Source organism: Gossypium arboreum, chromosome 10, assembly GCF_025698485.1.
Source record: "Gossypium arboreum isolate Shixiya-1 chromosome 10, ASM2569848v2, whole genome shotgun sequence".
Taxonomy (NCBI): Eukaryota; Viridiplantae; Streptophyta; class Magnoliopsida; order Malvales; family Malvaceae; genus Gossypium; species Gossypium arboreum.
Window position 1 is genome coordinate 23090904 of NC_069079.1, and position 12244 is coordinate 23103147.

A 12244-nucleotide genomic window follows, 5' to 3' on the forward strand; every position below is an offset into this window, starting at 1 on the left:
CCGTAAAAGAAAATTAAGTCCTCGGTTTACTGGACCATATGAGATCATTGAAAGAATTGGACTGGTAGCTTATCGGTTAGCATTACCGCCAGAACTTGAGAGAATTCATAATGTTTTTCATGTGTCAATGTTAAGACGGTATCGATCGGATCCATCACATGATATCTCTCCAACAGAAGTGGAAATTCAGCCTGACATGACATATAGTGAGGAACCAATTAAGATCTTATCACTAGAAACAAAAAAGTTAAGAAATAAAAAGATAGCATTGGTAAAGGTTCTTTGGCATAAACATGGAATTGAAGAAGCTACTTGGGAACTGAAGATATCATGAAAAGGTAGTACCCGAACCTCTTCACTGGTAAGATTTTTGAGGACGAAAATCCTTAAGGCGGAGAGTTGTAACAGTCTAATTTCAGTGAAATCAGAATAGTGGTTTTGGGACCACAAATCCGAGTCTGAAAAATGAAATTATTTTTATAGATAGGTATTATGATAGGAATATCGCATGGAAATTTTTATAGAAAAATTTTATCAATTATGTGTCTAATTGCAAAAAGGACTAAATTGAATAAAATGTTAAAGTTGTATACTAATAGCTATAGGGATTATATAGCTAGAGAATTCAAAATGTGAGGTCCTTATATGGCAATTAGGCCATTGATAAAAAAATGTAGATATTTTTTAGTGACTCATCCATGGAAAATTGAAAAGATGCAAGGACAAAATTGGAAAGTGAATAGATTAATATATGATAAAAAATTAAATAGAATAAAACTTATTTTATATCATCATCTTCTCCATAAAATACATGGAAATCCTAGGAGAGAGAAAGAAAAATTTTCAAACTTGAATTGGTAAGTTCTATGTCCCGTTTTTAGTGATTTTTATATTTTTGAGATCGGCAAAGATTAATCTCTTTTTGGGGGGATTAAATTTAAAAGAAATTAAAGTTTAGAAAATTACCCATGGATGAATATTCTGTAAATTGAAAGTTTTTGATAGAAAATGAAAGATTATTGATAGATAAACCACTTTTACAAAGTGAATTTTAGTGAAAGCATGTGTAGGGACTAAATTGCAAAGTAGTGAAATTCTTGGAAAAATTCTAAAATTTATGAAATACATGTGCTGTAAAAGTTATATTGGAATTTTGAATAAGCTTGGAATAAGGAGTAAATTTCATGAATTTCAATTTCTGAGCCTAGGGAAAGAAAAAGTTTCGGATTAGTAGATACGATCAATTGTCAAGGTAAGTTCGTATAACTAAATTAAACATGTAAATGTGTTGAATTGATTGTTGAATTATATGCATCATGATTTGTAATTGGTATGTACATGTAATAAACCAATATTGATTTGTGATTTACATGTAAATGATGAAATATTACATGAATCCGTTTGAATATTAATTTCTTATTGGACAGGTGATTACTGTGTATATGAGATCCTGCATATGTTGCAGTAAAGGTTGTTCTGAAAGGATAATTTGTTGATCTCATTATGAAAAGGAATGTAAACAAAAGGGTAATACTTGAAAAGGATTTGTGTACCCAAATGATACAACTTGAAAAGGTTATGTACAATTTGTGTGTACACTTGGAAATGTTAGGTATACTTTGTGTATACTATATGAAAAGGAAAGGTATACTTTGTGTGTACCACTTGGAAAGGAATGTACATCTCAGATGTACAACTGGAAAATGAAAGGTCTATCAGAAATTCAATAATTCAGCGGTAACAACATAAATAGTGATATAAAGAGAAATGGCATGATGAGCTCATCTATGCATTTTAGTATTTTTGGAAACTAATCAATTGGTTGAATGATTGTGTATAGGCCTTAATTACTAATTAACTAAGTTAATGGACATATTACTTAATGTATGAATTACTTGATGAACATGAATGGTAAGTGTAGTTTGGTTATATGAACTTACAAAGCATTTATGCTTACTAGGTTTATAGTTTTCCTATTTTATAGTGCTCAAAGCTTGTGAAGGTTGGAATTGGGTCGGAGCTATCATCACACTATCAATCCCTTTATTTTGGTAAAAATAATAAATCTATTTTGTTATAATGGCATGTATAAGCTTTTATGGTTAAATAACAACTTAATATTTTAGTTTGTAATCAAGTCATTAGAGTGATTAGTGGAGCATGTTTAAGATTGGTATGTTGTGGATTAATATAAAAATATGTTGTTTTGAATGTTAGAAATTTGTTGAATTGGTTGGTAGATACTTATAAATTTGGTACAGGAAAATGGTTAAGTTTGGGGTGAGAAAAGTGGTCTAAAATGGCCTATTTTCGTCCATATGGTTAGACAAACGGGCGTGTGTGACACACGGTAAGCCCACGGGCGTGTGAAATGACCGTGTGTCCCCTGCATCCTTAAATATGAAGTCACGATAGTACACGGGCAAAAGACACAGCTGTATGTTTTGGTCGTATGAAGGACACAGGTTTCAAGCATGATCGTGTGTCAAAATCTTGTGAAAATAGCTTAAAAATGGTGAAAAATCAGTTTACCAGAAGGCCTAGCCACATGGGCGTGTGCCCAAGCCGTGTGCCCCTTTGATGCTTAAGAAATTGCTAGTCAGAATTGCCCACGGACTGGCCACACGGCAATGGGAGCCACACGGGCTAGTCACATGGGCATGTGCCCCTAACTTCAAGAAAATTTTTTCAAAGTTTTCTAAAGTTACCAGTTTAGTTCCAAATAACTTATAAAGCATGTATTGGGCCCCATAGGCCCATATTAGGGATTTTATTGTAAAATTTGAAAAGTTTTGATTTGGAATGCAAATTTATGACTCGGACTAGTGTATAAGTCTGGTAATGCCTCGTAACCCTATTCCGGTGACGGATACGGGTTAGGGGTGTTACATTTTCTTCCATCAAACATCAAAAATCACATGAACACATTCATGGAAAAACCCTAACCTTTTAACAGTTTTGCAAATTAGTTTCTGGGCTAGCTAGATTAAGTTACAACAATCTCGAAAACATAAAAATCATTACAAATGAGATGAAAACACTTACCTGCAAGAGATAGGTAATCGAAAGCTCAAGGTGCCAAAAATGGAGGGTTTTCTTCTTCTTAATTTCGATGGAGAAGATGAACACCAACTAATGCCTTAATTTTCTTTAATTTGATTTTATGTTAAATTATTAATTTATAAAATTAACCTTGGTAATTAACATTTAAAATAATTTAAATGGTGTCCATAAAAGTCCACTCAAAACAACAATGGTCTAATTACAACATAAATCTCTTAACCATTTAATATCATAGCTATTTAGTACCTTTACCTTGTAGAACTCTAATTTTGCACCTTATGCGATTTAATCTTTTTTTTCCAAATTAAGCATGCAAACGATAAAATTTCTTAACGAAATTTTTATACGAACTTACTAACATACTATAGATATTAAAATAATATTAAAATAAATGTTCTCATATTAAATTTGTGGTCCCAAAATCACTATTCCAATTTCACTGAAAACGGGTTGTTACAGAATACTTTTTATGGGTTGTTTTCTTTACCGTTAATTACGTTTTTTCATGGTTGTTATGTTAGTTACTTTTTAATCCTATTTTAATTGTAATAGCGAAATGCTGCGTTTAAGGGGGATCTGGAATCGTTTAATGAAACAATGCATTTGGCTTAGATTGTTAGCACAAAATAATCCGTTTCAATTAACCGTCGCCAGGCCATTACTGGCTATTTTTCCCTCTTTTATTACGAGTGAAGGACACCTGAAGCAGTTATAAAAATAGAAGGAATCAATTGCTCGCCTCTCTCATTCTCTCCTAAAATTTCTCGCTTCTTTCTTCAATAAATTTCTTCCGAGAATTTGATACGTTACACCCTCTTATAAACCCAAAATATACAAGGAAAATAATTGCCTTTTAAGGAACCTATTTCTATTTTAGGCATAATGTAAGCTATGCCGAAACAAGTTCCATGGAGTTCGTTTTCTTTCTACCCTTTCTTTTTCTTTATTTTCCGTCTCTTTCAGTTGGTTGGGAACTTGAATGTAGGCCAATCTGATTCACTAGTAATAAAGTGAAAAACAATGAATTCCTTGATTGATTCTTTTACATGAATCTTTTTAACTGATTGTTGTTTGTTTTTATATATATTTAGCAGCAGCTTCACAGTTGGGTTTTCGACCACCGCAAAACATGTTGAGGCTTTCATCTGGTAGTTCTTTTACCAGAATTCCTTGGTCGAGTTGGCTGGCCTCGTGACAGGGTTGCTCACTGCTTAGCATAACCCGGCAGTAGTCCGGAATCCCATATCAAAGCTCTGACGAAGTTGGAATGTTCAGCTAATTCCTCACAAAATGCAGAATCAAATTCACTCCTTCCACATTTCTTGATAAACCAACATAAAAGTACAGCGAAGGTATCCAAATGAAATGAGACAAACTATATATACATATATACAAAGGACACATATGTCATGTTATGTATATTATATATAAAGAAAAAAAAACAAATAGACTTAAGAAAAGAATAATAGGGCAAAAGAAATAAACTTTCCGGACTATTTCAAATCCAAATGAACAATTCCCCCTATGAGAGTTGCTTTAGCAAAAACTTTAAAGAAGAATTAAAAAAAGGAAAAAGAAAAAATCTAAACCTGAACCCCATCATCTTTCAGGCAATGCAAATCTCACATTCCAGATGAATTTGTTGACACAACAGCAGTTTCCTAGATATAGAAGCTGTTTCAGACTTGCGATGTCAATTGTGATATATCATCTGGGTAATGCATATATATATATAAACAAAATCTTGAGCACTAGCTTCCTTTTTTCTCAAAACTCTTCTATGGAAGCACTATGTTCCTGATGTGCGTAAAGGTGTGGTTACTTTAGCACCCTTGACCAACGATCGATGAACGATCTTCAGGGTTGATAACTGTGTCAACCCCAGCCTTGGTTGCTTTGCTATCATCATCATCATCATTCACCGGAAGTTTTATCTTAGGTGATAACTTCCGGACTTCCTCTGATGTATAGATAAAAATTTTCCTCACCATGCTGCAAAACTCACTGCAATTGAAGGTTCACAGGATCAAAAGGAATCAGTACAGAACTCAGATTTACACTGTATCATAAAAAACACAATTAGATTTTTTCTGAACTTCCCAAAAATTTCATTTCAATTTATCATTCTCCCAATAATAATGGAAACTGTCTGATGTATGGTTGAAGACGAAAAAAATAGGTTAAGCTTATTTCTCAACATATCATATACAGTTCTCTTAAACATTTCAATCAAACAAGAATGCAAGTGAAGGATTTAAGAATGTCCTCCAAACAAGAATATAGCCCCATTTAGAGATAGGAAGATTGAACTTACTTCCAGGGATCATCCCCAACCATCATCATGTCATCTTCATCATCGGTATAGACAACTTGCCAATTCTTTGTTGATCCACAAAGCTGACCTTTAATGTCAAACATGTATTCCAGCTTCTTTAGCAAATCCTCATAACAGTCGAATCGTGTCAAATCAACAGCCCTTCCAACTGCCATACCTTGCATGTGAACCTGAAAAAAAAGATATGCTTGTTTAATAAAATGCTACCATATTAGTAGTGACATGCACACAAATCATCTCATAGAATGTACAATAGAGAAATAGATATACTACAGTACATTTGCACATTTAAGTGCTTCTTAAATACACAAGTGAGGTTCACTAGAATGTAAAATCAATCTTTTAAGAAGGATCTCTACAATGTTCCCCAAGCATGAAGAAAAATGCAAACAGAGCTTGTCAAAAGTCATAAATATATGTAAATTTGACAACAAAAGGTATTGTGGAATTTTCAGGGGATTCTAGCATGCAAAGGTATTTTCTTCTCAAGCATTTTTTTTATTAAAAAAAAAGAAGGGTGATTGAATGACCTTTGTGCAGCTCCGAATTTGCTTGCTCTGTGACTCCTGAGGAGATCTCAGGCACTTCTCAGGTTCACAACTTATAGAAGGAAGATCAGACTGATTAAGATTTGATGGATCAGATTGCTGGTCAGAATTAGCATCTAGTGAATGAAGTGGCTGGTCATCCACACCAGTCCCAGAAATTGTAGCCACAGGTGAATTTTCTTCCATGTTTATTTTGTCAAGTAACTGAATACCAAAAAGTCTGCAGCCATTCCCAGTTCCCTGCTTTCTTTCACTAGATTCTTTGTTCACAACTGGTGCAACAGATTCTGTAACATTCTCAACTCGGTTAGGCCAATACATTGAGCTGCTAGAAACTGCAGCCAGGGAGCTATTCCTACTAAAGCCAACAGAATTAGGCTTTGCAGTGGAGGATAATTTAGGTGATGGGTGCCCACGTTGTGCATCACAATACGAGAAAGGAGATTCAACTGGTGATTTCCATATACCTGTAGCATAAAGTGGTCAATTAAAATCTCAAGCAATAGCTAGATAAGGGTGTTGACAAGTAAACAAATGTACCAAGTGAAGAAAGATCTGAAGATGGTGAAGGTAGAACGGGTGGCCTAGCCCGCTTGTTCCTTTGTGCAGGTTGTGAGATGGAAGAGTTACTAGTTGCAACAAGAGGCTCTAATTCCCATGGGGACACCCTATCAGGACGTATGATGGATGAAGGTTCATCCCATTGAACCTGACAAGAGTCAAAATTGTAAGAAGTGTTCAGAAGTCAAATATCCCAAGAAATGTCTTGCCTCAATGGAGAACAAGAAATTACAGAAGAAACCGGTTAACCTTGAGAGATCTCCACTCAGAATCAGCCCATGCAGATGATTTATTATCCTCAACACCAACAATTGTGCCACTGAATCTGCAGGCAGTGTCTTTACAGGTTAACAAGCACTACTGATTTCCTACTACTAGAAAAAACAATTCGGTCAGACGAATACCTTCTTTCAGGTACCTCTTCACCCTCAAATCTCATTTTGAACCTCATCCCAACTGATAGCTTATGGCTTTGAGCTTCAAGAAATTTGTTTACACTCACTATGAACTCAGACAAACTTGTTCTAGTAAATAGAATGGTTGTTAGAACAAATTTCCTTTTTCAACAAATACATACAGAACACAATAATTACTCAATTTTATTTAATCAGGGCTATAAATTTCAAGAAATCTTTACAAATGGGGACTTAAAAAAGAACTTTAGTTCATTGGACCCCACTAAAAATGGCAGAAAATATGAAGAGAGAAAAAAACAGAAATGTACAGGCATAGAGCAAGAGCATGCATATCATACCCTAAACCCTATCACCTTCTTAAATTATCGCATCTGAATAGATATACCAAAATCTAACGCAGCTCACTCTTCAAGAAGAGTATATTTAATACATGGTGAAGGAAGAATAAATAATGACCTTAGAAGAGAAAAAGATACCTACAACTTTAATCCACAAATAATCAAAATTCAGGGCCAAACAATAATGATTATAAATAAAATGTGCTAACATTAATTAACTCAAAATCTGCAACATACAATTTCTTCATTTTAATTAAATAGCAAATAAAATGAATGGACAACTAATTGTAATAACATATTAACAACAACTACAAAAATGGGTAAGAATATTGATAAAAAATATGATGACATAGGGTTACAATTGGATGGCTTTGCAGGATGAAAAAAATACAAACCTGGGCTTGTAGAAGATGGAAAACATACTTCGCGTAGAAAGGGCATGAGATGCAGTGGCAAGCACCCCAAGATGCATGCTATGACTAGATATAACAGAAGAAGGCATATTTGCCTGTTGTCTCATAAGCCTCCTCACTCCAACACGCAGCTCCCCATTAGCACCCCTGGAGAGCAGCAAATATGAATGGATAGTGATTAGGCAGTGAAATAAACAAATGTAACAAAAAAGAACAGTTAATGGATTTGTCAAGAAAGATATTGCCTCAGGAATATGAAAGCATCTCCAGCTACTAGCTTTTTGGAACTAACAAAGACACTCCACCCAGTAGTGAGCAAGTGGCGCCTAGGTTGTCCTGCAGATAGTATTTAACTTTTTAATGATGAGGAATGGGATGCAAGAAACAATAGTACCTTCATATCACTATAAGCACACTATCATAGATATAAGTAATAGATGTCTCCAAAGAAAAAACTATATAATACAATTACAATACCACATTTTCTTTCAATTTTAAATGCATACCTGTAAAGTAAAGAATAATATAAAGGAATTGATGCAAAACAATTTTTCTTTTAACTTCTTGAGCTTTCAACTTAGGAAATCAGTTCTTCCAGTTTCTACAACAACTTCACGAGACCGGACAAATACCAAATCATTAAAAGATGTAATATTAACTTAGTCATTTGAACGTGATAAGTGGCTCCAACTCCAGGAATCTTGATCACAACCAACACGTGTCAAAAGGCTCTTCTCTAATTCTGACAAACTATGACCTACATAATTTTCAAGCTCCTTGATTCAAGGAAATAAGATGACTTATTTGTCTCTAACTCTACGTTCATAAAACTTTATCCAAATTCAAAAAGTAAAAGTTGCACATGTAGACGGTAAAGAAATGCTCCGAGTAACCAGATAGAACAAGTGCAAAACAACTTTGACCAAGCTTACAGCTTAGATGATTGAAGATTTCCAGCTCTCACTAAGGCAACCTATAAAAACATCAGCCAAAAAAGCAATGATATATAACCTCGAAAAATATGCCGAAAATGCCATTCATTTCCATGCAGATCAGTTGCAATCAGTTCCTGCCATGGTGGCTGCTGTGTCATGTCCTGGGACAAGAACCGCATAGAAGTTTCAGAAAAATTCTAACTTAATGGAATACCTCAAATTCAAAATGAAGGAAATGCAATCAATGAAGGAAATGCAATCAATGTGTTTAAGCTGACCAGCGGGGGCAGACAATCATCTGCATGCCGGCGCAAAACTGAGAATCCACCATGGGTGCTTGTGTCGGAAGCAGTAAGAGTCTTGCAAAATGAATGGACTATGCACCTTTCAGGTTCTTGAAGTGGATCATCTGGGCTCATAACCTCACTTTGCTGGACCATATTGGAGGAAAACATAAGTGAAGGCAGCGAAAGTGTAGAAAGATATACATATGCTGCTCATTCAAAGTAATTCCAACAAGATATTCTGGAAACTAAATATAGCTTCCAACATCAGCTATATGTCATAATTGAATTAAAGAGAGAAAAAGGGGCAAAAAGTGGAAGAGAGCTCACATCTACTTCAGGTACCAGGGTTATTTGGGCATAAACTTCATCTGTATCAGGTTCAGCCTGCGATTGGAGGTAAAAATTACTTAGCATAAGGAAACTGACAAGTAAAACTCAAAAGAACGTAAAACCAAGGAGTATGAGTAACATACCTTACGCTGAACAGAAGCCACTTTGCAAAGTATTTTAGATGGCAGATCGAATGAAGGCATTTGGTGTTCTAACCCTTGATGCATTGATGCCTCAAGCTGTACATAAAGAATAAAAAGAAACAAAAAGTTAGATACTAGAGATTAATAGAATGAACATTGTGTCAAGTTAAAAACTTACACCTAAAATTTGATAATTAATGACTGATCATACAGGAAAGAAGTCTTCAATCAGAAAAGCATTGTAAATAATCTTGAAAATATGTAACAAACACAAACTTGACAGTAAACATTATGAAATGCAGATGAGATATTGTGATCTTATTGAATGGTATACATTCTCAAAAGAAATTATATCTTTCTATAAACCTTCTATAATTCATTGTATCATATGAATTGTTACCAATCCTCAAATATGATTGACAACATATATTAATAATGTTTCAAGACACTGCATATGACCTTTTCATATTTTTACTTGCACATACTATTATCAGTGACTCACCAAAAAGAGAGCAAGAAGCAAGTGCTTACAAGTACCACACGATAACTGCATTAACTAATATAGAATGTTCAAAACAAGAACACTATGAAAAAGGTTCACAAACCAATCCAACCAACATTTTAAGAACACGTCAAAGTGGACTATCGCCTTAAATTTCGAAAAATAATCAATATCAAAAAGATATCAGATTCAAAAATTTACAGTACAGTAGACATACTTGTTCCATGTGACCTTGTGGGAAGTAATAAACACGCTCCCCTACACGAGGAAGTGTGACAAGAGGTCCAGCACAGGCATGCCATAGTTCACGATATAAAGGATCATCTGTGATCACATAAAAGAGATAGGGAAGAAAAAATTTAAGAAAAAGTAATAAGTCATCGTAATATTTTGTGATACCAAGAAACTAAATTTCAGTTTGACACATTTAAAACTTAGGAAAATATGTAGACCATGTAAAAATACACAAACCTGCTTGTTGTTCAGCAGATGGAATTTCTGATGCCGGAAAAGCCATAGAAACGCCCTCCAAAAGAAACCAGCAGAAAGCAATCACTCAATGGAAACCCTGTGCTGAAGATTGGTTGTATTAAAGGATACAACACTGAATTTATAGAAGTAAACATGTAAATATAGTGCAAAACCATTAATTAAGATTGCATTTACAATTGAGGTTACATTATTGTTCGTTCTGATTATCCTACAAAGCTGACTGATCAAAACCCTTAATTACTAATTGCTACCTCTGTGTCAGTCTACCTCTACCCTATTTTGAGCCTTATAGGAACCCGAATATTAACAAGTCCCTACAACAACGAAATGGACCAACAAAAATGAAAAGTGAAAAGAAACCCAACAATTCTAATGATCCAAACTGCTGTTTACAATATAAATAAATAAATTCAATGACTCTTAAAGACCCGGCGATTCTGCAATTACAGAAATCACAATCTTCGCGCATACGTATCACATATGTGAGAAAGATAGAAAAGAATGAAAAAAATGAGCTGAGATCTGATAAAAAGGGTCTAATTATATATTTTATTTCTCAAAATATATATATATAAAAGAGGAATAGTGAACAAAACTAATTGGTGACCAGTAAGCAAAATTTTCAGTCAACAAGTGCAACAGAAAATGAGCATTTCTTCCCCTATTTTCTTCCATTTCTGAGCAATCAAAGTACCCCAAAAAATTTACTAATTTGAAGAGGGGAAAATAACTTACCTTTGAGTGCTCTCTGTTCAATCTGGAGGATCCAAAGAAACAAAAATTAGGCTTGAAAACACAAAGCAGATCCAAAAAAAAAATATACAAAGTAATTGAAAAGAAAAAAAAAATAGAAACAAAAGGAAGAAGAAAGGAGGGAGGCGAACAGTGTAAATAAGTTTGTTTGCGTCAATGTTCGGTCGAAGCCGACAAGAGCTCTTTTGGCTATGGCTGCCTCTTTTTCTGTTCTTTTTCTTACACACAAACACTCTCTCTCTAGGTTTTTTCTTTTGTTTTTAGCCCTTATTTCTTCCTCTCTCTTCTAAATACACCTATAAAAATTTAAAAGAAATCCCCATTATTATTTTTATCTTTCTATTATCATAAATAAATATAGATTTAGTCTTTTTCCCACTATTTTATATCATTGACTTAAATTTATGAATATTATTATATGTTTTCTGAAAAATAAACATAATGTTTTTAATTCATTGAAATAATATTTTTTATCTATAAAACTAATTTTATTTAAATTTCATAATAACTAAATCATGTTAAAATAAAAAAATTAGGACTCATTGAAATTGAATGCTTATGTCAGAAACAAAAATATTACAAAATAATAATATATTATATAATTATCTTTTTTTAAAAATTTATATGTCAAAACTCAATAAAATTAGTTTCATAATTAGATGTGTATGTGAAGTATTTTGGTCTGAATTTATTTTATGCCACTTATTTTGAAAACATATTGAAATATACAAGTATATTAATATTTATATTTTAAAACTACAATATTTATTAATAAATACTCAATTCAGAATTAGATAAATAGACTCACTCCGGTACTTCTTCTTCTTTTTTTTACAAATTCAACCTTAACTATCGATTTTCTTCTTTGTATTCAACCTTAACTATAGAAGGTTGTTTTGTTTTTTTCTTTTTTTATTTTTTTTCTAAAAAAATTTAGATTTATAGTCTACATTCAAGATTTGTGACTGATCCTCTCATTAATATCTTTTTCAAGATTCAAACTTGAATTATCCTTTTAAGAGTGCAATATGTATTAGCATTACACCCAACTATTTATTGGTGTTAACCTTTTAATTTCGAACGAAGAATAAAATGACTTTTAGTCTAAACTGCTATTTAATAATATGA

At 33.3% G+C, this 12244-nt stretch overlaps 1 protein-coding gene and 1 long non-coding RNA gene across 4 annotated transcripts; one reads left to right on the forward strand and one right to left on the reverse strand.

Annotated features, from left to right (window-relative positions):
* The first annotated feature begins 3879 nt into the window (after nucleotides 1–3879).
* Nucleotides 3880–4921, forward strand: LOC128281866 (uncharacterized). The gene is made up of 2 exons (XR_008272142.1): nucleotides 3880–4044; nucleotides 4155–4921. It is a non-coding gene; the product is annotated as an uncharacterized LOC128281866 (long non-coding RNA).
* Nucleotides 4452–11520, reverse strand: LOC108453856 (auxin response factor 1). Of its 3 annotated transcripts, none has more exons than XM_017752209.2 (16): nucleotides 11248–11520; nucleotides 11099–11120; nucleotides 10343–10475; nucleotides 10089–10195; nucleotides 9370–9465; nucleotides 9224–9280; nucleotides 8888–9040; nucleotides 8686–8770; nucleotides 7920–8010; nucleotides 7657–7821; nucleotides 6912–7031; nucleotides 6757–6832; nucleotides 6487–6655; nucleotides 5929–6413; nucleotides 5378–5568; nucleotides 4452–5067 (listed from the first exon to the last, which is right to left on the reverse strand). In XM_017752209.2, exons 3-16 carry the CDS (start codon nucleotides 10386–10388, stop codon nucleotides 4887–4889), a joined length of 2022 nt encoding a protein of 673 aa, XP_017607698.1. In that variant the 5' UTR covers nucleotides 10389–10475; nucleotides 11099–11120; nucleotides 11248–11520; the 3' UTR covers nucleotides 4452–4886. The 3 variants fall into 3 exon arrangements, with proteins under 3 accessions (XP_017607698.1, XP_017607714.1, XP_017607705.1); XM_017752225.2 differs by having other exon boundaries at nucleotides 10343–10439; nucleotides 11248–11439; XM_017752216.2 differs by having other exon boundaries at nucleotides 10343–10444; nucleotides 11248–11439.
* Between the last annotated feature and the right edge of the window lie 724 nt (nucleotides 11521–12244).